Raw genomic sequence first — 27,562 nt, 5'->3', positions numbered from 1 at the left:
TTTTTTATTTAATAGTTAATGGCAGGTTGAACCAACAAGAAGGTTTTAGTTTATCAATCATAATAATCTTTTTGACAAGTTAAATCGTCAAACAACTTTGATCTGTATAATTTTGAACTTTACTGACGAACAGTTAAAGATTATTTTCTCTAACTCGAGATTATTCTGTAACATAGTTTCAAAAGGTAATATGTGCTCGCGATTCGTTGAAGGAATCAATTTGAAAACTGACGAACCTTTTCATTCCGTGACTGTACATGGGCGACGGCAATTGCTTACCATCAGGTAATCCGTCAGCTAGTCTGCCACCTATCACATAAAAAACTGACAGATCTGGGGGCACGGCAGTGCCCCCGCCAAGTCGAGCGCGAAGCAAACACTGCCGTTNTTTTTGGGTTGATTTTTCTCAGATTTCTTTTTTTTGACAGATTCGTTATTAATTGCAGATATTTGAAAAAAGTAATCACCTTCCTATCTTTGATGCAAGGTACAAAAGTTTTGCTAGAAACATTAAAATTATGCTTTTAGCAGAATACTATCAAATTTTCAACTTAAAAGTTTAAGTGGGTACTTCTCATTTACACTCAAATTTGATGGTCACAAAATAATAGTTCATAAACGGTATAAGTTAAAGGTGTGCGGGCGGAAGATAGTAACGCACACTGCCACCTGCCCATGGTGAAAGTGTGGTGCGAGCTTTTAGGGGGTATTTAGTGCCCCAGGGCTTTGCGGGCCCGGTGTGGTTATGCGCCGCCACGGTTCGGCTATGTAGGGTGTGGCGGGTGGGAGACTGGAGAGGAGTGGGTTGATGGGGAGGAGTGAGGATTATTGAGGTGTGGGGGGAGTGGAGGGGGATGGGAGGATTAACATGTCGCTTTCCCAAGGTGACATGGCCATGCTTTTAGGAGGGATTTAGTCCTCCTTGGTTTATGGTGCACCAAATGGTCAGGTTATTTAACCGCCGCCTGTTGTTCGGCGTTGTCGCTCATTTGGCACCACCCGGGGGGCACGTGTAGGGTGGGCCTCGGAAAAGGTGGTGTTTCCTACGGACGCGAGCAACTTCTACCCCCCACATACATGAGTTTACCTTCTGTTATATTTTGTGACATAGGCCTCCCCAAAATGATTTCCACAATGGCCGGTTGGTAGCGGCCTGCATCCAGCACCTTCCTGCTACCTTTATGAGGTCGTCGGTCCACCTTGTGGGTGGACGTCCTACGCTGTGCTTTCCGGTGAACACTAGTTTATTTAAATTGTAATATAATAGGTAGTGCTTACTTTGCACTCATGCATATTAATTTATGTAATAACATTTCACATGTTTGTTATGAGATACCTACCTATTAGGTAAATTGATTCATGTATGTGAGTAGGTAGCGCGGTCGGTTCGGCGGGTTATTCCGTATTCGACCCATGACATCTCTACCCATTTCTTCACTCATCCCAAATTAGTATTCCTAGCTCTACCCATTACAAAGTTTCGTTATTCTACCCAAATGCATTCCTTACTCAACCCAAAGTAAATATATCAAAAACAAGTATGGATAGCAAAACAACGTTTACTGTTTTTTCATAAATTAAAAATGATAAATACATACTAGTACATTTATTCATAATTAAATAAAAAAAATACATCACCTACATGAAAAATTTATTATTCATGTATTAACTAAAATATAACAAAGATTTTATTTTATTTTAAGGTAAATACATAAACAAATTAAGAGGCTTTGTTCAAATAATACCGCTCAAACCTTATACCGCGGGATTAGTTGTCCACATGAAAANCCGCCTGTTGTTCGGCGTTGTCGCTCATTTGGCACCACCCGGGGGGCACGTGTAGGGTGGGCCTCGGAAAAGGTGGTGTTTCCTACGGACGCGAGCAACTTCTACCCCCCCCATGGAAATGTTAATGACATCACTGTTTTTCTCGACATTAAGGTTTGACTACTAAACCATCAGTCTCTTTAAATTTATTTTTTATTTAATAGAAACAAATATCAGAGAATCCGCTGCAAAAAGGTGCATGCTCGAATTCAGGAAGTAATTATTTAATTGGGTAATTTTATCAATATCACTCATAACTCAGTCAGGCATGTCGATAAAATACATTAAAATCTGTAGTTATTAAAATGTTGTAGTTAATTATGAATTTGTTATCAAAATAATTGCAGTTGTGTAGTATTAGAAAACTAAGGCCTTGAATTAGTGTTGACAAACTTATCTGTTGTTGATCTTGTAACAATGCTTGTCTGTATACATTGTATACAGAAAGGTCATGCTATACAATATGACTTTCACCATGAAACTACCTACGGTTTGTTTCGCTCTCAACTTATGGGTGCTATAAGGTATATTTATCGCTGGGAAGCCTTCTAATTTATCTATGCAGAATCGGCAGATATCAAATCGATGCAATGTGCGCACTTTCATACATGTTTATGATACTGATCAACAGCCCGACCCAACTGTCGGCCGACAAAAACTCTGTAGTCTGTGGTTAGGCCCTAGGTATGTAATAATATGTGTCACACGTAAACAGCACTCCCTGCGGTGTCGTAGGTTAAACCGGTTTGTGACGCATATCAGTGTGATAATTGTGTCTATTAGCAACTATGCCATTTGCATAAATATCTATCGTACTCGTATGTGTAGAATATATATTCTATATTAATGAGAGAGAAGGTCAAGTTGTTTGTTAATACGAATTAGGGTTATTATTATAGACTATGATCACCTTAATTCAGTACTTTATTACTAGGTTCTGCTCGCGGTTTCGGCTATGTGATAATCTGATGTATAACTTATAACATTTCATTAAAACCCGTCCACTTGACAGTCCTAAAACTAAGAATTAATTTATTAAATTAGAATTTATCTCATTTGTTTAGTTGTAAAATTATTACGAAACATTACAATATTATAACAATACTTGGCTTATTGGAATTTATTTACAAAAATGTACTAGAATAACCAAATTAAGCGTAGCAAAGGCCTAAGGCGATTGTCACACTGCACCGCGGTCCGCGTGATTACATATTATTATAACGAATCCCGCGCGCAGACGCGTTGTCAGTGTGTTGTGCCGCGCGTGTTTTCTATACAAGCTGAGGTACTTGCATACAATGATTAAATCTGTCTTCCCGCGTACCGCGGCGGAGCGCGGTGCAGTGTGATAATCGCCTAACACAGTGTCACAATTTCCAGAGTGTCCCCGATGGTCCTGAGCCAGTATTGGTAGGGTCTCCACAACGCGCGCCGCCGCAGGCTTCGCCCACCAGGCCCAGCCCTGAACAGGCGGTCGCTACGGTATGTAAAATGTGCAATTAGAACGAAAACCAATTAAAAAATCATATCTATCATAACTTAGTGCCTGAGGTATGGGAAGGGGGAACACATTGACATGTAAGAGATGACAGAGCATACAGATCTGAAATATAGACGACCCACGCTGAACTGTCCCACCAAACTCAATGACAGGGGGGCGCTACCATCGTTCAACTATATGGTTTCCAACATGGCAAAAATCGGAACCAGCGATCCGGTATTGACGGTGGCGCCCCACTGTCAATGTCATGGATAGGACAGTTCAGTATTTTGGAACTATACATCTGGGGTTTCGCTGACGTTTGAAGTCTCAAAAACAACGTCCCGTGTCGCTCCCATACCTCAGGCACTAGACCTATACTAGAAAACTATTATAAGATTTATGATTTGAAAACAAAAAAGTACCTATTTTTTTGTATTCTTCTTACAAAACTACTTTACTACAATTCTTTGACGATAAATCTAATTAGTATATGTAACTGCCAAATTTTATTGTTGTCTGGCAAATTGTATGCTCTTTGAGCGGAACATAGTGATACTACCTAATGTAACATGTCACCATTTTACTTATGATTCACAATAAATGATTTTGTATTTGTACAACTTTTTGAAATGCATTTTACGTGCAGTTTGCTTTAGGAATATTTACTAAACACAAATCTGAATATACAAATATAGGCTTTATTTGCCACAAAACAGTCACACTCACTCAGTAACAGCGTGTTCACTTATCAAGCGGTGTTTTTGCAATTTTTAACCGACTTTGAATAAAAGAGGATGTTTTCAATTCGACTGTATGTTTTTGTATTTCCAAACAGGTGACCCTATCCGAGAGTCAAACTAACAAGCTTCGCGCCGACTTGGGCGTGGTGGAAGGCAACATGGCCGTCATGAACGACATGCTTAACGAGCTCACGTCGCAGCCGCCCGCCGCGCACCACCCCAGCGATATAGAATTGCTTAACGTGAGTGTAATTATACAATAGAATATAATATTAATAAATGTTTGACACACAGAATAAAAAAGACAGACAGAGTGCCAAAAAGGACGCCCGATCAGTATCTCCCGTATGTTAAGAGCGTGGCTATTATAAGTTACACACATCACTAAGACGGTTATCACACTGCGCCGCGCTCTACGGCGGAGCGCGTGATTTCATATAAAAAATCCCGCGCGCAGACGCGTTGTCAGTCTGAAGTGCCGCTCGTGTTTTCTATACAAACTTAGGTACTTGCATACAATGATTAAATCTGTCGTCCCGCGTTCCGCGGCGGAGCGCGGTGCAGTGTGATAACCGCCTAAAACCCATCTACGCACTCACATACACATTTATATCAACTAAAGTCCGGTCGCCGAGTAGACAGAATTTCGTTCAATGACCCCAAGCTACCCATCCTTATCGCTCGCGCGTATACACATTATCAACTTAAGTCCGGTCGCCGAGCAGATAGAATTTCGTACAATGACCCCGAGCTACCCATCCTTATCGCTCGCGCGTAATTATATTGCTGTCGCGCTCGCACACTAACTGCGGCCGCCCGTCGCACGTACACTGTCCACATCGCCTGCGCATCTGGGCGTGGTGGAAGAAGTGCAAGTCATACTCCCTTAGCCTTTTTTGTAGAATCGTTAATGACGTCACATGGGATCCGTCGCTCGTATTATAACTAACATATAGTCGTATTTCCAGGAGCTAGCAGACACCTTGCGAGCCATGCAGACGCGTGTTGCCGAGTTAGTAGGGCGGCTGGCAGGCGAGTCGCCTCTCACAGCTGAGCTGCTGCACGCCAACGACCGTCTGAACAACCTGCTGCTGCGGCACCAGCGCCACGTCAACAACCGGTACGGGACACAGATCACAAGAACTAAAGGGAGATGTGAAAAGGGGGCGTGGCTAGTGTCGCAGCAATATGCCCAAAAACAGAACACATTGCTTGCGACAGCGATGTGCCATGCAGTTGACGTTTTAAGTATAAACAGTTTACATTGCTTGCGTAATACTAAAAAGATTATTAGCACGTTGAGTCAGTGGATAATGAGCACATTCAAAGTAACAAAATACATTCAATCGCACGTGACTGCGTATGTAGTCGCACTGAATGCAATGTGTGCACGACACACACACTTCGCGAAGTATTTAATTGATAACTTTGTGTGTGTGAATCCCTAACGCGACTGAGTTTCGAACACAGCGCATTTTTTGGTATCTCTCTAGATTGGTTACTACTGACTCTCTCATTGGTTGGTATCTCTCTAGATCTCTATGGTATAGGACCATTCCCACCTCTCGTTCCCACCGCTGCAACTTCTGTGTAGCCAGGATCTAGTGCTTGAACCTAATCAACAACAGGTAAACTCAATCTAACTGCACTAGAGGGCTCTGGCGTTTAGGTCGTTGGGCGTTTTCGTGTTAACAGTGACGAAAAAACCTACCTCCCTGCCACCTTTATGAGGTCGTCGGTCCACCTTGTGGATAGAAGTCCTATGCTGCGCTTTCCGGTACGTGGCCTGTACTCCAGAACCTTACTGCCCCATCGGCCGTCAGTTCTGAGTACTATGAGCGGCATGCGTATTAGGAATCTTAACTTAATTATTTTGGATCTCTAAATATAGGTTTTGTATTTCACAGGAATGCTGTGACTGGAGCCACCCCTTCTGCTATCTTGGGCGCTGCTATGGGCGTGCCTAAAAACGAATCACGTGAGTAATAGACAACGCCATGTTGACTTTAAATATACATTCATTTTCTAAAACTTTGATTACATTTTATTTGGCCCACACTGGTAGAAGAAAACTATTATTTTTAGATAATATTGTTGCAAAAGTATGTTATTATTTACAGCAAAGAAGCCTGAAGATGACGCCTTGATCGACTTGAGCGATGATGTGCCGGACGTCGCAAAACTGAGTAAGTTACCTCAAAGTAGTAGACTCAAAGTACCGTTCAAGGCTGTATGAAACTTATGGTTTTAATATAAGCATTTTTTTATTTTGAATTCACCATGGTGTACTAATAATAAATAATACTGGAATATATTTTTGAGATTTCATGATTTGTATGGTATAAAAATATGAAATTGGCTCATTATTTTTTTTATTAAACACACAATTTTTTCAGGCGTGAAAGACTCGCAGCCCGATCGATCGCCTGGGCAGGCGTCGAAGGACGAGTTCGATATGTTCGCGCAGTCGCGGAACGTTACCTACGAAACATCTAAAACTGGGTAAGTGACTATTCTTCTCAGTCGGTACACTCTTGTCAGAGTGGTCGTGGTCATCATTTTGAATCACGATTCAGACTGATGTTCCTCGTGTAACGTGTACGATTCAAAGTGACTAAGGTCATGTTTTATTATTTTACAAAAATGTAATTTAATGAGATTAGCAGTGCTATTTCTTAACGCCGTTTATGTAGTTTCGGGTTACAGACAAAAAGTCTACTGTGTCACTCATTCTGTCATCTGTGGAGGAATAAAAACATTTGAACAATTAGGAGTGAATCTCAAAAAATCCCCTCCCTAAAAAAAAACCTGGATTCGTCCTTAAGGTCCTGTCACTTGCTAGTAGCGAAGACAGTGGCACCAACTGGTGAGCGCTAAAGTGGTAGGAGGACTATCGCATTTGCACTCATCAAGATGGCGCCACTGTAGAGTAAGGTCCTGTCAATCGCCAGGGGTGCCAACTGTTAAGTATAAAAACGATAGCCCTCATTGGACTGCAATGAAATTATTAAGAGTTAAGGATTGGCTTCCTTCCAGTGCAATGACAGGTGATAAAGTGGTATTAAAACCTTTGAGAAAAGATACACACTACGTATAAAGCATTTACTATGGGGATCTAGTGAATCATTAGCTATAACCCGGTTGAGTTAACTGCGCACTTGACAGCCATGATGTCACGTCGACGCTCTGGTACGGACGGGGCAAACGTGAGGTGTGCGAGTGCGAGGAAGTCGCATTTCAGCGAGTTGCGCAGTTTCATTGACTGGGTTGTGGCGTGTCTATTACCCTATTTAACAATAAACCGTGTTCGCAGTGGCAGCAGCTACGCAGACAACTTGGAGGAGCAGACGGGCGGCAGCCTGGCCGCCGCCGCCAGCCAGCGAGCCACGCAGGGCCAGCCGCTGGTGAGATATCAACCTTGTTGCCTTGTGTTAAGGTCTAGTGAAATGACTATAGATTTACAGGAGCGGCGATATAGCTGCTGACGTATTTTGAACCCTATTGTCTTATAGCGCTTTCACATTTAGACGACTTTAGCAGCGACAGACGCGCTGCCGATAATTTCATACTATATGACAGCGGATGCCTGCCTTCATATTATAAAAACGCCGCTGCCGCGCTGCTGTCGCGCTTCTCACCCCCTAATATGAAAGCGGTCTTATGGTCCAACAAAAATATATTTACAGACCGTGGCAATATAGCTGTTGACTTATTTTGAACCATATTACCTAATCTTATGGTTCTAAAAATTACAGCTGAGGCCTAATATCCAATAGGCAGCAGCTTACGCAAAATACGTAACGCTCAACATATTCAGAAACGTTGCACAACATCGCACAATGTGCAAATGGATAAGCAACAAACTGCGTGCGGATATAAGATTATAATTATCAACTTCATAATCGCATATCCTACTGTTACTGATATTACTTTTATTTATTTTTACATAATTTTATTCGTTATTGTCAAAAGAATTATTTCATTATCTACTTTCAATTATATTTTATACATTTTAGCTATGATTCTTATATTTTTATACTTATTTTATTATTATATTTTAGCCCACAGGGATGGATCAGAGAGAGATAGATGAGATAGCCGCTTGGTTAGAACAAGAGAAGGTGTGTTTTTATTTTCATTTCATTTTATTTACGTCATTATTCAAATGTTATATACTTATTTTATTTATTAGTCCACGTTTTACATTTATATTCTGTTCTCCATAAATTATGCACCATACTTATTTTTTTATTACCTAACTGCATTTTTGAGTTTCACTAAAATTTTAAATTAACATCATTTATTTATTTATTTTACACACATCCATAACGATAACAAGTACTTACGATCAGTTATTTTTAGGGCACGTATGCACTAACCGCATTTTAGAGCTAAGATAAAAACTATCATACGGATCTTACGATTCACACAATATTTTAGTTATTTCATCAACTAATATTAACATTCATCACAAATCACGAATAAACAAAAAATCGATCTGTAAATACGGATAATTGAATATCGATCAATAAAGTCCGGTCGCCGAGCAGATAGAATTTCGTCCAATGACCCCAAGCTACCCAACCTTATCGCTCGCGCGTAATTATATTGCAGTGTCGCACGACTGTGCGACGGGCGGCCGCAGTGAGTGTGCGAGCGAGACAGCAATATAATTACGCGCGAGCGATAAGGATGGGTAGCTTTACCAATGATCCATCATTGGACGAAATTCTATCTGCTCGGAGACCGGACTATCGGACGGTTAACCTCACTAATCGGTAGTTTAATTAAAATCGGAATGAAATAAGTGAATTTTTCTCCCTATAGGCCGCAACAGACGCAAACGGCGCCCAAGAGAGCGTAACCAGCAGCGATTTCGACAAATTCCTCGCGGAACGCGCCGCCGCCGCCGAAAGCCTTCCCAACGCCGACAACCGGGCCCAAAGCACTCCCTCGCAAACACCCCGCCACCGCCAGATCAAGAAGGAGGAACAGGACTCCATGTTTGCGCTCTGATGCGGTTGAGGACAGGATACGCGGTTACCCCAGGTAGGACGATGATAGGGCTCGGATTTTAGGTGTTAACTTCAATGTTATTTTAGTAAGAACTAATTTTGGCTTTTCAAACATACTTTTGGTCAATTTTGAATGTAACTACAGATCTAAAGACTTTTTCAAATAAGACGTTTTGAGACGGATGCCTGTCGCATATCGTTCGTTTGTAGAACTCACACGGAAAATTGTATGATAATTGCGTTGGAATAAAATTGACAAGTACCAACAGTAAGGCCCTTTTCACACGTCCCGGTTGCCGGCTAACCGGCGCCGGGTACCCGATGGTGAAGTGTATGGGCATGGTACGTAGCTTTCACACGTTCCGGCGTAATTAATCCGGCAGGCGGTCGCCGGGTGCGCGCCGGATCCACCACTGTACGTCCGGTCGCCGGGCATCGGTTAGCCGGCGGCCGAACTGACAGTGGTGTATGGAACACGCAACTAGCTTTCACACGCGCCGGCCGGTCAGTCGTCCAGGTACAGTCTGCGAGAGTTTTGTATCCTGACGTTGCAAAGAGTTCTTCAAACGGTTATGTAATTCGTCAAAAGTAGTTATAGACATTCTAAAGTACTGGAAAAACCTGTCTTCATGTGCTCGTAGATCTGGGTGTAATGTATAGAATACACCTAATGCATCTCTTTTCATATTAATTGGATGAACCCAATAATTTCTTGATATTTCTTTCCAGCGCAGATATTTTCGTCTTCGATATAAAAGCCACATTGCAATTATTTGTTCACGGTCCATCTTTGAAAGTTAGTATGAAATGAACGAGACTGTACTCTTGTCGGCTCTCTAGTCGATACTGCCGTCATCAACCGGGGCGTGTGAAAGCTCATTTGACGCCGGATTAATTACGCCGGAACATGTGAAAGCTACGCACCATGCCCATACACTTCACCACCGGATACCCGGCGCCGGTTAGCCGGCAACCGGGACGTGTGAAAAGGGTCTAAGTGTGCGGAATTGTCCGGCGAATGTGTCCGGCTCAAAACGTCTAACTTGAAAGAGCTCTAAGGAAGGCCCGGTTTCCGAATCGAAGCTGAGCGGAGATGTGATGTGGAAATAACGAAATCTGATTGGTTATTCAAACACATCTCTTCTCTCTGATTTGTTGGAAACCAGGCCTAATACTGTTTAAAATCATTTGTGAAAAGGGGATTGACGACTATTTAGATTGGCTGACAGAATCAGTCCCAATGCTACCTTTCAATATTAATTGGTAATTTTGAACGATTTGAAGAGGCAGAAAAACATGGCCGCGCCTAGCGGGCTTTAACCCAACAGTTTGGGAACCACTGTAACCCGAGTATTCAAACTTAGCTTTAGATTTAATGTTGTTGTTTTTGCATCGAATTGTGTACCTATAGATATGGTTTAACTGTGCCGGTTTGAGAAAAGAGGTGCGGTCGGGTGCTGTAATTTAATTTATTATGAAATCTAGAAATTATTATATTTTATAAATGAAATGAATTATTTCTAAATGTATCTGCTATTACACTTAATTATGTTTCACTATACATACTTAAAGGGGGTAATACTTTTGGTGAGCACGTAATTTTAGTTATACTTTAATTTGTATAAACGTTGTTAGCCGACCGCACCGGCCAAGAAAGTCACTGTGTTTCAAAGTTTCAATATGCCGTTTGGTGCCTGGCTTTTTATAGATGTAATTGAAATATTTTAAGCTGATCTTACAGATTTCTGTAATACAATTTAATAATTTTGTGTGCAAACAATGAATTGGTTCGTGTAAATATATTTATGAAAGTTTTTATCATATAACTTTTGATATTTCAAAGTAGTTATCATGGTATTTAATAAAATCATAAAGCCTTGTTAATAGAGACTAATTCGGGTTTTTAGATGTTTTTTTTGTGCTACATATTATCACATTTCTGACAAAGTCAATTTGTACGAGAAAGATCAAAGGTCACTTAACAAAATTATCACGTAACATCATAAATAAATCAATTATTAACGACTTTTGAATGTTTTAAGCCTACTTAGTGGTTTTCGTTCAACTTAAAATACTTCAATCTAAAATACTATGTAACAGCTTCATCACTTAAGTACATGCCGCATCATTGACTAATCGTGTACACTAGGATAAGTATAATTAAGTAGATTTCTCTAATATATACCGTGTGCAGTGTCACTAGACCATGGGAGCATTTAATAAAAGACCGTTGGTGTTATAACGACTATGTAATTATGAATTACGGTTTTATAGTATGATGTATGTATTCGAAGTGAAAGGTCTTGATTGTGATAAACGATGGTTTTATGACATGATATTTGCTTTTTATCTCATGTATATCGATTTGTATACACATTTTGTGAAAATGTAGATTTAAATCATGAAATTATTTTAAATTACAAAACATTTGGGTTGTTTTTGTTCATTGATGAGATTTATTTTTATTTGTATAAAACAGGGAATATTCGTATACCAAAGGGTATGCCGGTTTAAAATGTAGGGTATAAATTAATATTAACTATTTATAAAGTGATGTATATCCGATCGCATTTTCAAAACACATAGCTGAGCATTTTGAGAATGATATAAAGAGGCAAAGAAGTGATGGAATGCACAGCACACAAGTTGTAAGGAAGACTGAAATATGTTGGTATTTATAAGGATTTTCCCAAATTTCAACTAAAGTGGCTTCATACACTATTGTAACGTTAAATATACTTTTGTTGAGGCGCAGTAGACATTTCTTATTACTTCTATCTAATGTCTAATCAATTATTTCACATTTTAGCGTGAAAATAAACAACTATCAGTTGATCACGAGTACGTTGATCTTATGAAATGAGATATGAAGCCAACTGACAATAATCGTTACTGTTATTATGTTGAACTTGAAGCACATAAAATCCGTATGAGTTAACGTGCACGGTTTACGTATAAAGTCTACCTTTATAATTGCAATAATTAATTTGATCACTTACGCACGCTCTTGAGTACGTATACGGATCCAGCTTTAGACCTTATTCTTCCTCAAGTTGCTTCCTAAACTTGAATATGAGAATCCCATGTCTGATGTCCTATATCACCAAACCAATCCACCTATAGTCTGGTCTGTGAGCACGTAGAATTTTGTCCAATGACCCCTAGCTACCCATCCTTATCGCTCGCGCGTAATTATATTGCTGTCGCGACTGTGCGACTGGCACCCGCAGTGAGTGTGCGAGCGCGATAGCAACATAATTACCCGCGAGCGATAAGAATGGGTAGCTAGGGGTCATTGGACAAAATTCTACGTGCTCACGGACCGGGCTTTATACGACTAAAGTTACCTTGTTAATGTTAACCCCTCATACCAAAGTAACTGTACTAACAAAGTATTGTATAAACTCGATCATTCCACTTTGTCTCAATTAAATGTTCTTTTGGTGTAAATGTGATAATTTGAAAAGAACAAGCTTAATGTTAATTATTTAATAAAAGTTATTTTATGTTGTAATAATCGTTGTATTTAAGATAATAAAATAATTATCACACAATTATTGTTTTTCTTATCAGTATAAGACCTATCCTGTATCTGTGGGGAAAGGGTGAATCAATAAAAGTAGGTTGTATATTTAATTTTGTTTATTTATCAATTTCTGTATCCACAATAGATACACAAAATGCAGATTTGGCGATTACTATGGATGTGAATTTTATATACATTCATCATTGTAGTTAATTTCAAATTCATAATAAGAATTGCACAATTTTAGAGTCACTACTTGATAAGTTTGACAGGAAAGCACCTTCCTATGAATAACCCAACAGCTTAACTATATGTAAAAACAAATAAAATGCGTATAAAAATACAACAATATTACAATAAGATCACCTTATAAAATATTTTTGTGATGAGGACCTCAACAGCTGCATTTAAAGTAAAAAAATAATAGTTTCACTCATACAAAATGAATCAAAACGAATTGTTCGACGAAACTTGTACTAAGGAATGTGAAAGAATATATACCATTATGATACAGAAATTATAAATACAATTCGTATCGTACATAAAATTAATTATGCTGATATCTTACGAAATAAGTTATTTATTATCCGAATAAATAAAAGGGCACGTTGAGAGATCTGACCGCGCGACGATGAAACCCGAGTATTCCTTCAATATCAATACAGGAGACAAGAAACAACCTATGTTTTAGAGAACTATTCAACAGCTAGCGAATGAAATGCGAAGGTTAGTGTCGGATTAAGTAAAAAATATTATAATCTATACAGAACTATTCTATGGAAGTCTCATGAGAGCGGGCGCCGCCGTGGGCTTATAACTCGTCTCTGGCCGGCACGTCGTCGTCTTCGTCGTACTCGCTCTGCGGAAAAAAACAACCAAATTGTAATATAATATACATTTGGATCATCATATAATCCTAGCTAGCGTCACTTTCTTTAGTAAGGAACTAATTGAGTGTCATAAAACGCTTCTAAACGGATCAAAACAAAGCTCATGTGGAAACAATCCGATCATGTAACAGAGTAATATTACGACACATTTGATTTCGTATTCGTTTCGCTACGTCTTAAAAATGAAACAGTTCCTATAAATCTCCAGATTCAATTTCGTGATTGATTCATAGAGCAAATGAACTTCAATCCGCGATTGATTTATAGAGCGCAGAGATAACAAAAAATCAGACTTAGAAGTGGCCTAATTTTTCCACCAATCAATCTAATTACTTCCAAAAGAAAAAGACAGCGATTACAGAATAAAATCTATCCCGATACTTATGTGCGGCTTTATCGATATCGAAAGCAAATGCTAGACAGTGTACAGGCAAACAGGCTGACGGGCAGCAAGGTTTTGAGTGGAGGCCACGTAGGACGTCCACACACAAGGTGGACCGACAACCTCATAAAGGTAGCGGGAAGGCGCTGGATGCAGGCCGCCACCAGCCGGCCATTGTGGAAATCATTGGCGGAGGTCTATGTTCAGCAGTGGACGTCCTATGGCTGAAATGATGATGATGATGTACAGGCGAACTTACCACGCTTGGTGTGGGCTCAGCCTCCACGCCGTCGGTCTCAACGAACTTAGTGAGTCCGGCCAGCGTCCGCTCGCCGTTGTAGTCGCGGACCTACGAATAAAACACATTTATAAAATATACCACAAAAATAGAAGTCCAATGATATTGAAACGTGTAAAAATCAGAGCCAGCATTGATATTCATAATAGCGCCCTCCTGTCAATGTCATATCTGGGATACTGAAGGTTTGTACAGCCACTGGGATTTATTACCTACTTAAAGTCTGACAATTACAAGGCAAGCAATATTGAGTAATGCACTTATAAATAAAATACCTAGTTTAAAATTTTGGGTTACGTATGAATGTTCTATGACGCCACTATGGCGATTATTTTAGAATAATTATAATAATAACAAAGCTCGAGTCAAATAAATACAAATGAAAAATAATCTAACGCGATACTCCCAATATCGGTAGCTATTGCAACGCACGCACACAATATCATCATTATTTGACATATCCTTGACAGATAGTAAGGCGAGATCGACTCATGAATGACATGTCTATCTGTGTTGACTCCTGATTTTAGTCACGTTTCTATTCTATAATCGCAATTTAGATAAAAATGAATCACATTTATATGGATATGATACACGAAGTATTCTGTTAATTTACTTCATTGCATTTAGCATAACTACCCTAACAGGAAAATAACTTTAATTCTCCTGTAAAGTTAAAATTACACGGAAAAAACAAATTCTGAGTAGCCTATAATGTCTTGCGTTGCATCTGATATTTGTAAGAATGTGTATCAGATATATTATCATCATCTGCCTGATAAAGATTGCGATGTCAACGTATGCAGTGCGATAAACATCATTATTTGAGATCGATCATTTTAAAAAGTGTAATAAAAACCGACTTCGTAACATAAGCTTCTTTTATACTTCGTTAAAAACCAGCTAGCAAGGACATGTTTTTTATACATTTAAATTCCAATTGGATTCGGATATAATTTGCACACATCTTAATCGAATTCTAACGGTACATATCGTCTCCCAAGTCGTCAACATACAAAAAATCCCTGACTTCAAAAAGGAGGAGGTTCTCAACTCGATTGGTAGGTATGTTTTTACGGTGCATACCTGGTTGTCCTTAGTGTAAAGCTTGATGGTAGGGAATGAGGTGATCTTAGTGTGCTCCAGCTCGTTGGCGGTGGCGTCGATCTTGGCGATCACCACGTCATCGTCCTTCTCGAAGTGCGCTCCTAGCTTGTCGTAGATCGGCACCAACTGCTTGCAGTGGCCGCACCTGAGAAAGAAATGGAATTGGTCAGAACGAGCTAAATGAGGGTTTTCGCGAATGAAAGATCCGCTAGATGGCGGGACGTGGATGTGGAGTCTGACTGCTGCGTGATTGGTGGATTTTGACATATCTGTCAATGTCATGTCAAAAATAACCAATCACGCAGCATTTGGACCTCGCGTCTACGTATTGCCATCTGGCGGATTTTTCATTCGCGAAAACCCTCATTGTGGAAAAATAACGGGTCCTGTGAAAACATCGAGTTGGTTAGACTGAGCCAAATTGACAAATATCAGGCCACATGTTCGAATTTTAAAAACCTACGTGAAAACAAAATCTACTAATTAAAAACCTACGCGAAAACAATGTAAACGTAAACAAATGAGCATCTGAAAACTTTTAAACCCGGGAAAAGCGCGGGAGTCGTATTTTTTTTCCGATGTTCACTTTTTTTAGTTTAAGAGGTTCAATTGTTCTAAAATATTTCGATACATGGTAGGTACATGTTAAAAGTAATTTGTTTTTCATTATGAATAGTATAGCAATTTTGCATTCGTTTTTACAATGTTTGGCGCACTTTGATCGTATTCATAAAATCTCTGTTATAACATTCAAAACAACTTTGTACTAATGTTAACAAAACGTTACAATCACGCAAACAACTAAGTATGTAGTTGCTAATCATTATAATATATTGATCTATTGAATATTAAACACTCCTTAGAACTTTATAAATAGCACAAAAGTGCGTCCCAACAATACATCCACGACGCCGTGTTGTCGCCGGCAAAGGCGTGGGTTCGTGATAAGATAACAGCTACCTACCAACAATAATAATTTGCATAACACTTTCCGAGCCATCGGGCAAATGAGAGCCGACGCAACGTCAACGTGTTAATGCCGACCCATTGAATACGGAATAACGAACGCCCTATGCTACATTTGAGAAAATTATCTGACACATTATCTCGATGGGGGATGTTGCTAGCCTAACCCCGTATCAAATACTTGCTGTGCCCGCGACTTCGTACGCGTGAAACTAGTTTGAATAATATTTCCCTTTTTTGCAACATTTTCATTTACAGCTCCGCCCCTATTGCCTGTAGGGTCATGTGATTTAGATTTAGCCTAAAGCCTATGGATAAATCGATAAATGGGCTATGCAATTTTTTTTTGAAATGGGATCAGAAGTTTCTGATATTAGCGCGTTCAAACAAACAAACTCTTCAGCTTTATCATATTTGTATGTATAGAAAGAAAAGCTGACTCATCTCACGGTATATTTTCCCTATTCATGTACTAATATGTACAGACAACATCATTTCAGACTACATTTTCATTGCAAATTCGTTCTTATTAAAACTACATAAGAATCCCACAATGTTTAGCTGGGACCGTTGTCGTTTGAGCCTAAATATTTTTAGTAGGAAGAATCGATATGAAGCAGATATGGGTCAAGATAGAATGAATGTAGAAATGGTTCGCAAACTTCTGAAGTCATTGTTTAATTAGGCTTATCAAAGACGATAACATCAAAAAAATTAATTATCTGGCATTTATTTAGTGCAATGCGTAGGAATTACCCGGACGTTGATTAACGGTTCGATAAACGATAAACAGATAAGTCAGTAAGTTTTCACAGAGCCACTGACAACTACAATTAGCAATAGTTTAGTACAAGTGCAATTAACATAAGTTGTCACTGGAGTTAATTTAACATGTTTACTGGGTGATGTACTGAGACACATATTATAAAATGTCATTCAAAACTTGATACAAACTCAACGAACCTATCTTCAGACTTGTGATGCTCTGAATTTAAAGATTTAACGAGTCGAAAGTCGAACATCGAGACACGTCCAAAGTTCCACGTGTTATCAGAACACGTCACTATGTCTGGTCTTGACATAGAAACTGGCAAGATGGCCGATAAAAATTAAATACCTATTACCCGTTATTACAATGCACAAACACACCTGATAAAACAATAAATGAGTAATGGAGAACATTCATTGTTTTCAATGTCAGTATTTCGTTCATTTGACTTTGAACAATTCCTTGTATTTGCTTACTGCTTGTTACTTTTCCATTTAAACAAATGTCTACGTAATTTAGGGCGTAATTGAATAAAATTATCGCCAAATGTTACCGAAAAATACTTAAATAAACGAGTAAGTTATATTGTCACTAAGTAAATTACTCCTTGAATATGAAAAAGTATAATCACAAGTGTTTCATAAAGACCCTGTAAAGAAGTTGGTAAATTCAAATCTGATGCAATAAATAGTCACATTGAGACACGTGGGTTAAACTCATTGAAAAGGCAATAAGTGAATATTTCAAGATTACGAACAAGAATTACTTTGAATATCTGACGCTTCTTTCGCACGCAATCGAATAAACGAGTTATCGTTAAGTGTCACCGTTAGTGAGCAAAACATCGGCCTACCTCTACTTTAGTAATAGGTGTAGTGAAACTATGAATCCGATCTAACTGAGAATGTATTAAATCAGAATCAAAGAAAACAAAAGAGAGAGTCAAGGTCGATGACGTGTAATTCGGCTATTCTGATCAGAATTCTTTTCGTACGCAAACCTCTTATTAACCGGGTCAGATATAGGCTATAATCTTTACATTAATATTGATTATACATAGAATTCCTTAGCAAGGTAATCTCAATAAGTTACAAGTAACATAAGCAACTCACCATGGGGCGTAGAACTCAACGAGCACTTTCTTGTTCTCGTCAAAGACGACTTCATCAAAGTTGGTGGCGACCAGCACCTTGACTGGCTTGGCGGCCCAGTCCTCGGGCAACTCTTCGCTGAGCAGGTGCTGTTTAAGCTTGCCGTCGAAGAACGACTGGATGAATTCCTATGGACAAAAGTATGAGTTAGCAGGAAAACAATGTGGTTGATAAACTGTACTCCAATTCTCATATAATTTTTTCACTAAACTACAACTAAATTGTATCAAAATAAATACTGAGTTGAAATAATATTTTTATGCCTACTTCAATCAATGTTTATCGGAGCGTAAACTAAATGTGCCCTTAGTTTCATATGGTCCAATATTAACTAGTTTAGTTTCAAATAGAATTTCGAAATTTTAATTTTGGCGACTATTATCAACAATATAAGATATAATATAGAGAATATAGATCGAATATCAAATATGATGAACCTGCACGGGTAGATGATGAAATTGCTGTTATAAGGTGAATAATATGACTAAAACTATTTACACTAAACTATTAAGGTCTTTGTATATTTGCGAAACGGCTCACTAGTATACAATGCTGGCTTTAGCTACTTTTACGCGTCTACGTCCACGTTGCGATTTACAATGGGAATTAGTTCTATAAATGCTTTGGTGTGAAAAAATACTCACCCAAAGCTTCATCACAATCGGATAAACGCATACGGGACAAACAAACATATTTTCATATACATTTTAAAGTGCATCAAGCTACTGTTAAAACACCTTGAATACAAGAGAGCTGGAAAACCGATAATGTGGTTTAATCATAAAATGCATTATATCGGTCAGGCGTATTAAAGCTTTATTCGTTTTTGATAAGGCCCGTATTACTTCGCCGGTTTTGAACTCGTTATCAATTAGATATGTGGAAAAGTAGCAATAAATTCTCATTTTACAACCAAAGCCAATTTTTGTTTAGTGTTATCAAGTATAAATATTATGTTTCACAAAACTAGAATCTGTTAGATTTACGAGTTAAAAATTACTGGTTGTAGAAAAAATGTTACAATCATACAACACTGATTAAAAATAATTTTAATCGCGATTTACAGGTTACGCGTAAATTGATTTGACGCTTCATTATAAAATAGTAATAACGTGATTAAATATCAACTACCTATGAGAAATGAAAATACGTACATTTATCCATTCTTACAGCCTATATTTATTCAATTGTTCAACGAGGTGGGTGCTAACTATCTATTTTCAACCTTTGCCGTGTCAAAGCAACCGAGTGGAACGCGTATCCGGCATGTAATTCTCACAATAGTAGTTTTCTAGTGTCACCGTATTATTTGTAGCGTATTTAAAAGAACGTTAACGTTTAAGTAGGCTTATACTTTAGTTAGGTTTTCTTCATTGCTAGACTCAAAACACCGCAAAATCAAACGGAATTTTTGACAAAAAAGATTACAGTTTTAGCGCATCAATACAGGGTGTTAGGTAAATGGGTATATGAGCCGACACTAGCCCATGTTAACATGGCCATATAAATGGTATGGTGAAGTCAGAAATTTGATATCTTCATTTTCATTATTTTAATTTTCATACAAATCGGATTTTATATTATTTATTTTATATGAAAATTTAAAAAAATAAAATTATGATATCAAATTTCTGACTTCACCATACCATTTATATGCCCATGTTAACATGGGCTAGTGTCGGCTCATATACCCATTTACCTAACACCCTGTATAATAGGGATGATGACTGGGTAATTAAATCGAAATTCTATTTAGTCCGTCAGACAGAATAATTAGAAAATATTAGACTCATATTTTTTTTTTCCACAATCCAATAATTACAGTAGGTATTATATTGAGTTGAAATGTCGCGTGACGTCACTTTTGAGTAAAAATTCTACTCAAGCGTGAAGTATCGCGCCATTTCAACTCGATGTAGCACTGTTATTATTTATGAATTAAATTAATTATGAAAGAAAATAAAAAATATGAGTCTAATATTTTCTAATTTTCTGTCTGACGGACAAATAATTGAAATTTTGTCATCTAGCCTATTCTAAATTAGTCTTTACCCAACTGCGCCAGTAGAAGGGTTGTTTTTTTCTCTAAATGTATTTATTTTACTACCGACGAGAAGTAACGCACGTAAAAATGGCAGAAAAGGTAAACATCACTTACCTCGATGCTGTTGGCATTCAGTTCGTTGGAGGCGGGCTTGTACTTGGCCATGTCTTGTTCCAGGGCGATCAGACGGGCGGAAGGAACCTCATCCTTCTTCATGCCGAAGAACTCCAGGATTCTGTTGGGGAAACGTCACTTTATCTAGTATCCAAAGCGTAAATTTCCCAATGTTAAATCAGTGTCACTTTCTCACTAATAATAAAGACACTCGTCCGAATTTTATTTTCTCACTTACATTATTACACATTACTACACAATTCGACTGACCATTGCGTAATAAATATGAATAATACAAAGTTACTTTATTCTCCCAAAATGACCTAATTCTTGATGATAATTACGAAAATAGTAAGATATCGTCAAGATAAACTATTAATTACCCCACAAAATAAAAATATCATGACATCGCACCAAAAACGAACAGGTGGCGAGTTCTAGAAGCCATACTGCATTAATTAACATCATTTTCGTCAATAAAAAGCAGGTTTTCCTAAAGATTTCTTCCTTAATATGTTACACGTACCTCTGGTGGTCATCCTCGTCGGTGTCGATGGCGACGCACATGATCTTGTCGCGGTAGTTCTTGCACACAGGCTTGAGTTCGTCGAGGTACTTCTCGAAGTCGCCATTTTTCTAAACCAAAAAGTTTAAGTTTAGTTTTTTATTTTAAGTTGAATACGGATTTTGAGGCAATTTGAGAAGTAATTCTTGTATTAGTAGTAATTCTTATAAGTATTCTGTACTGGGCGAATATGCTCGCGCGGCAAACTCGACATCCTGCTCTTGAGTGAGCAAGATGTCGAGTTTGCCGCGCGAGCATATTCGCCCAGTGTGGACGCACCATATGAATTCAGCTTGGAAGCATATTTTATTTAAAGTCTTAAAATTTCAATTCGCAAACTTATTTGCACAATAGATAGGATAGGAAAAGGATTTCTAATTGGAATGTACAAATACGCCTATTGCCTGATCCATTATTTAATTTTATGGTCAGACAGAAGTGTATAACAGAATTGATATCGCGAAAGTGACTAGATCTGAAGAAAGATAGACTTGAAGTGCATATAAATCAAGGATAGTACTCAAGGTTTCGTATTACTAGTAACAAAACCGCATTCTCTAGGGATATAATTTGCATTAAAATAACACTGGAGGAATCAATAACCCTGTGTAAAGTTATCAGTTGTTTGTACCAACTTATATTACTAACATTTTGCAAAGATCATATATCTTTTTTTGCATCCTATCTTTCATACATCAATTAATTAAATTCGTACGTCATACGGATGTAACGATGTATTTTTTGTTTACAGAACGGTACCGAGCGTAGAATACCGATGTCTAAGCAATCGCAAAGGTCGTTGAACTTATCGGGTCATTGGCTTTTCTAAACTGTGATCGGTCGAGATGGTAATTATTAAGGAAGTGCGATGTCGTGTCGGGTTTGTCCTTGCTTGAAAGTAAGTGTATCTAAGAAATTTGAGCAAAAGTTTAAGAATTAGATTAAGATTTCAGAACTTTTGCTATCTAGTGGTACAGTTGGATCTATCCAACAATTGGTGACATAATATCTATGTTATGTCACCAATTTTATGGAGAGCATCATATTTGAATCATTTGTAATTGCGAATCTGTTATGTCAACGCGAAAGATAAACTCAGTCTCATTTATAACAACTTTCCTTTTTAAAATGTAAACTTTAAAATTCAATTTCTAATTTGAAAGGATAAATGCATTTCGGATGGTTAATAAGCAATATAAAAATCGATTTGAAAAATCACAAGACATTTCAAAAGCAAAATCTCACATGTGAAAGTATAACTGAAACTTTCGTCAAACCAGTTTGATTTTTAAAAAGTATTCATTTTAATGAACAACTATCTCCTTGCAACTTTGGGTCACATGACGTGCGTACTTTCACGATGTAGCTCTTGATATTCGCAGATAGATGCAATCAATTTTGGACACTAAGGTGTGGCATTAAGATGTAGCTTTTCTGTTTCATTGCTAGACGCCGGTATGCGCCCGCGACCCGCAATTGACCTAACGAACTTTCACTCTTTCTATGCATGTTACTTGCGAATTATGCGTACAGATACATAAGTTTTTTATAGTATGTCTTAAAAAATGTAGGCTATTAAACTACTTGATAATGCTTTGTTAGACTAATGTTTGTGGTATGCCAAAAACTATTAAAAATCAATATTTCTTGATTCTTATTGGAAAAATATGCTTCATGATTAGCGCAAAAATAATAATGTTCGATTATGAATAACGACTATGGTCGCGCAATTTTTTCCGCACTTTTAAAAATTAGAATTTTAGTTACACATTTCTAACTAATAAGTTTAGAAACAATTTTATTTATAATGCTTTTTTACACACAAAATGAAATGTAAATCGCTAAAATAAAAATATCTTACCTTGGACAGGAACAAGAGAAGGTGGTATTTGATCTGTCCACCGAAGATCTTGGAAGCGGTCTCGTGGGAGAACTCAACAATGACAGGCATGCTTTGTACGAACACCCAGGTCTTGAACAAGTCTTCTGTGAACTTCTCACCGTCATACTTAACGCGGGGCTCTTCAAACTGTTGACAAGAGAAAACAATTAAAATCTCTGGCAAATACTTTTTTGTATACTAATTTTGGTTTAAATACACACTTTTTTATATGTTTCACATTATTTGAGAACTAACATGATAATAGATGTCATATTTCTACAGTTCTTTACATTTCTGCAAACATAATTCATCAAAACAATCCTATTTTCATTAAAATGGAATTCTGTTTAAAAAAAAATGTTTTTTACTTCTAATCGAATACAAATTGATTTTTAAAAGTCGTTTTATATTCTAGTTGGTGCTGATGGATTATGTAAATCACCCGAACTGGTTTACCATATTTAGTGACGTCACACATTATGTGGCTTTTGGTAGCTTAAGGCACACATGGCATACCAAATCAGTAGTGAAGTGACATGGCAAACTATATTAAATAGCTAAACATATTGTATTGATAATTTTATACCAGAATATCATTATAAATCAAGCTTTTTGTAATTAAATCATTTTCTACCATATCACATTTAGGCACAATGTAAAATTTAAATTGTTTTATCAGTAATTTCTCACAATAATGAGAATGATGAACTAATAACAGGATGACCTGGTGATAACAAATTGAGAAGTTCACTATCAATTATTTTTAAGTTGCTTTTAACAACTTTGTTGCATGGTATCTTCATGTTTTTGATAAAAACCATAACAATTTTCCAGTATATGTTAACGATTACTTTATGAGGTATCTACCTAAATTTGCACAAGTAAATAAAAAAGTGGCTCAGTTAAAATTTTAAATAGAGATAGCTTTATCATAATATTATTAACGGTTGTCATCCAATAAAATTGCTATCTAATGAGTTCACTAGTTATCAAATCACAACACATTAGATAATATTATTACATTAATTACTACTGTAGTAGTCAATAATTAGATTTACTATGTAAGGATGTNTTATGGACGCCCCCTAAGGAAGTGCGATGTCGTGTCGGGTTTGTCCTTGCTTGAAAGTAAGTGTATCTAAGAAATTTGAGCAAACGTTTAATAATTAGATTAAGATTTAAGAACTTTTGCTATCTAGTGGTACAGTTGGATAGATATGTCACCAATTTTATGGACAGCATCATATTTGAATCATAATTGCGTATCTGTTGTCAACGCGAAAGATAAACTCGTCTGATTAACTTTCTTTTTTAAAGTTAAAAATTGAATTTCTAATTTGAAAAGCATATGTTCTCAACGCGAAAGATAAACTCGTCTGATTAACTTTCTTTTTTAAAGTTAAAAATTGAATTTCTAATTTGAAAAGCATAAGTATGCATTTCAGATCGTTTATGCAATTTAAAAATCGATTTGTAAAATCACAAGACATTTCAAAAGTAAAATCTCACATGTGAAAGTATAACTGAAACTTTCGTCAAACCAGTTTGATATTTAAAAAGTATTCATTTTAATGAACAACTATCTCCTTGTATCGACTTTGGGTCACATGACGTTTGTACTTTCACGATGTAGGTAGCTCTTGATATTCGCAGATAGATGCAATCAATTTTAGACACTAAGGTGTGGCATTAAGATGCAGCTTTTCTGTTTCATTGTTAAGACGCCGCGCCGGTATGCGCCCGCGACCCGCAATTGACCTAATGAACTTTCACTCTTTCTATGCATTCTACTTGCGAATTACGCGTACAGATACATAAGTTTTTTATAGTATGTCTTAAAAAATGTAGGCTATTAAACTACTTGATAATGATTTTTTAGACTAATGTTTGTGGTATGCCAAAAACTATTAAAAATCAATATTTCTTGATTGCTTATTGGAAAAATATGCTTCATGATTAGCGCAAAAATAATAATGTTCGACTATGTGTAACGACTACGGTCGCGCAATTTTTGCCGCAGTTTTAAAAATCAGAATTTTAGTTATTCACACTTCTAACTAATTAATAACTTTGGAAATAATTTTATTATCAATTTTTTTTACACACGAAATGGAGAAGTTGAAATGTGGATAAAATGGAAGATAAACCACAAATCGCGCACAATAGCCCAATCACGAAGCTAAGTGCGGTAGTATTCTTTTGCCCTGCAAAACAATGGGGATAAATTGCGAAAATAAAAATAAAATATCTTACCTTGGACAGGAACAAGAGAAGGTGGTATTTGATCTGTCCACCAAAGATCTTGGAAGCGGTCTCGTGGGAGAACTCAACAATGACGGGCATGCTTTGTACGAACACCCAGGTCTTGAACAAGTCTTCTGTGAACTTCTCACCGTCATACTTAACGCGGGGCTCTTCAAACTGTTGACAAGAGAAGACAATTAAAATCTCCGGCAAATTCTTTTTTTTGTTTTCTAATTGAAAATGTGGTTTAAACACAAACTTTTCTATTCGGTTCACATTATTTGAAAACGAACATGATAATAGATGTCATAATTCTACAGTTCTTTAGATTTGTACAAACATAATTCATCTAAACATTCATATTTTCATTAAAACGGAATTCACTTTTAAAAAAATGCTTTTAACTTCTAATCGAATATAAATTGAGTTTTGAATAGAAGTCGTTTTATATTCTAGTTGGTGCTGATGGATTATGTAAATCACCCAAACTGGTTTACCATATTTAGTGACGTCGCACATTATGTGGCTTTTGGTAGCTTAAGACACACATTGCATACCAAATCAGTAGTGAAGTGAATTAGTGGAGCATATTGTCTTAATAACTTAATAACCAGAGTATCATTTTAAATCAAACTTTTTGTAATTAAATCATTTTCTACCATATCACATTTAGGCACAATGTAAAATTTAAATTGTTTTATCAGTAATTTCTCACAATAATGAGAATGATGAACTAATAACAGGATGACCTGGTGATAACAAATTGAGAAGTTCACTATCAATTATTTTTAAGTTGCTTTTAACAACTTAGTTGCAAGGTATCTTCATGTTTTTGATAAAAACCATAACAATTTTCCAGTACATGTTAACAATTACTTTATGAGGTAACTACCTAAATTCGCACAAGTAAATAAAAAAGTGGCTCAATAAAATTTTTAAATAGAGATAGCTTTATCATAATATTATTAACGGTCGTCATCCAATAAAATTGCTATCTAATGAGTTCACTAGTTATCAAATCACAACACATTAGATAATATTATTACATTAATTACTACTGTAGTAGTCAATTTCAGCAGTTAAATCCAATTAGATTTACTATGTAAGGATTGTAACTAAAACTAAAAAATATTATNATCATAATATTATTAACGGTTGTCATCCAATAAAATTGCTATCTAATGAGTTCACTAGTTATCAAATCACAACACATTAGATAATATTATTACATTAATTACTACTGTAGTAGTCAATAATTAGATTTACTATGTAAGGATGAAAGACACTTACGTTTTTGAATAGAACAACGTCCTCGTCCTCGGCTTCCAACTCCTTGATAACTTTCTCGTCACTGACGATAGCAAAGATCTGGTCATCAATGCCGCTGGCAACACCCAAGAAAGCCTTAGCCTTCTCAGACTCCTTGTCGGAGAAGAAACCGAACACAACAACAGTGTTTGCAGCAGTGAGCTCCTTGGCCTGTTCCGCTGAGGAGACTTCAATGGCAGGGGGACCAGTCTTCTTCTTCAGCCAAGCGACAATATCGTCAGCCTGGCGACCACCTAGGCAAAACAAAATCTATTAAGTAATGCTAGTTGGATTACAATGCAGTCAGAATCATACAGGAAAAATAGGCATGAAAAGTTTTCTAAACATTGGCCAACTGTAAAATTTCTTAAACACAACAACTGCAAATAGAGCGAAAAGTTTAGAATTAATTATAGGCGCGAAATGAATTACCTGTGTAGTCAATAGGGTTGCCCTTCTTGAAGAATTTGAGTGTAGGGTAGCCGCGAACTCCGAAGCTTTCGGCGAGGTCTTGCTCCTGAGTTGCGTCAACTTTGGCAAGTTTGATCGGAGATTCTTCCTCCAGCAACTTGGTGGCGGCCTTGGCGTACTCGGGAGCGAGCGATTTGCAGTGACCGCACCACGGGGCATCTGTCACATACGGAATAATACATGTAAAGACAAAGCATGCCGGTATGAGCACACACTGACGTGTCAACTCACATTATAAGTTAACAATGAAAACCACTGCTTCTACGTTACAAAATCCTACAAGACAAAGGTGTAATTAGAAATAATTAAGGCAAACTTACAGAATTCCACTAAGATGAAGTCGTTTGAGGAAATAACATTTTCAAAGTTCGCTTTGGATAGGACGAGAACGTTTTCTTCTGTGGGAACTTCGTCTCCGAGGGCACAGCCCACGAGGGCTAGGAGCGTAAATAGTAAGACACGCATTTTGAATTAAATTGACTCGATAAAAAGAGTCAACTTCTCGGAAGACGAAGCTCTACGAAAATGCCGAAAAACGCCACTTCATTCACTCCGTCTCACTTTGACGTGGCAGCGTCGATCNGCAACACTGGCGTCGATCGTGTGTAGAGCGCTGATTGGTCAAAATATTTTTAGCGCAGGCGTTTAAGTACAGACTAAAAACATTGATAAATGAGTAATAAATTCTAATAATTATTCAATAAGATAAAGTTTTAAAGAAAAATGCTCTAAATTAATTACAAAATGGATAAGTTATCAGTATGGATACGATATTACTAG

The 27,562-nt window shown here is 37.3% G+C and overlaps 2 protein-coding genes across 2 annotated transcripts; one reads left to right on the top strand and one right to left on the bottom strand.

Annotated features, from left to right (window-relative positions):
• Positions 1-2,290: 2,290 nt before the first annotated feature.
• Positions 2,291-9,336, top strand: LOC114365841 (TOM1-like protein 2). Its single transcript, XM_028322525.1, has 10 exons — positions 2,291-2,317; positions 3,193-3,309; positions 4,146-4,292; positions 5,019-5,170; positions 5,958-6,028; positions 6,171-6,236; positions 6,447-6,552; positions 7,364-7,454; positions 8,112-8,171; positions 8,878-9,336. The coding sequence occupies exons 1-10, from the start codon at positions 2,291-2,293 to the stop codon at positions 9,064-9,066; spliced, it is 1,026 nt and encodes a 341-aa protein (XP_028178326.1). The 3' UTR covers positions 9,067-9,336.
• A 3,421-nt stretch (positions 9,337-12,757) lies between these two features.
• On the bottom strand, positions 12,758-27,364 carry Pdi (protein disulfide isomerase). Its single transcript, XM_028322564.1, has 10 exons — positions 27,103-27,364; positions 26,744-26,941; positions 26,294-26,565; positions 25,013-25,180; positions 20,839-20,948; positions 20,313-20,433; positions 18,116-18,282; positions 15,248-15,413; positions 14,123-14,212; positions 12,758-13,450 (listed from the first exon to the last, which is right to left on the bottom strand). Exons 1-10 carry the CDS (start codon positions 27,245-27,247, stop codon positions 13,403-13,405), a joined length of 1,485 nt encoding a protein of 494 aa, XP_028178365.1. The 5' UTR covers positions 27,248-27,364; the 3' UTR covers positions 12,758-13,402.
• Between the last annotated feature and the right edge of the window lie 198 nt (positions 27,365-27,562).

The sequence above is a fragment of the Ostrinia furnacalis genome, unplaced genomic scaffold (genome assembly GCF_004193835.3).
Source record: "Ostrinia furnacalis isolate ACB-3 unplaced genomic scaffold, ASM419383v2 OfSCF7664, whole genome shotgun sequence".
Taxonomy (NCBI): domain Eukaryota; kingdom Metazoa; phylum Arthropoda; class Insecta; order Lepidoptera; family Crambidae; genus Ostrinia; species Ostrinia furnacalis.
This window is presented reverse-complemented; position numbering and strand designations above follow the sequence as displayed.

What these genes read in the sequence shown, in the direction of transcription:
- LOC114365841 (XM_028322525.1), top strand. Translation starts at nt 2,291, where the DNA reads ATGACTTTCACCATGAAACTACCTACG. An exon ending in TACGAAACATCTAAAACTGG is followed by an intron (nt 6,553 to 7,363) that starts GTAAGTGACTAT and finishes CCGTGTTCGCAG; the next exon opens with TGGCAGCAGCTACGCAGACA. An exon ending in CTTGGTTAGAACAAGAGAAG is followed by an intron (nt 8,172 to 8,877) that starts GTGTGTTTTTAT and finishes TTCTCCCTATAG; the next exon opens with GCCGCAACAGACGCAAACGG.
- Pdi (XM_028322564.1), bottom strand. Translation starts at nt 27,247, where the DNA reads ATGCGTGTCTTACTATTTACGCTCCTAGCCCTCGTGGGCTGTGCCCTC. An exon ending in CAACCCTATTGACTACACAG is followed by an intron (nt 26,566 to 26,743) that starts GTAATTCATTTC and finishes TGTTTTGCCTAG; the next exon opens with GTGGTCGCCAGGCTGACGAT. An exon ending in CTGAGCCCACACCAAGCGTG is followed by an intron (nt 13,451 to 14,122) that starts GTAAGTTCGCCT and finishes TTTTTTCCGCAG; the next exon opens with AGCGAGTACGACGAAGACGA.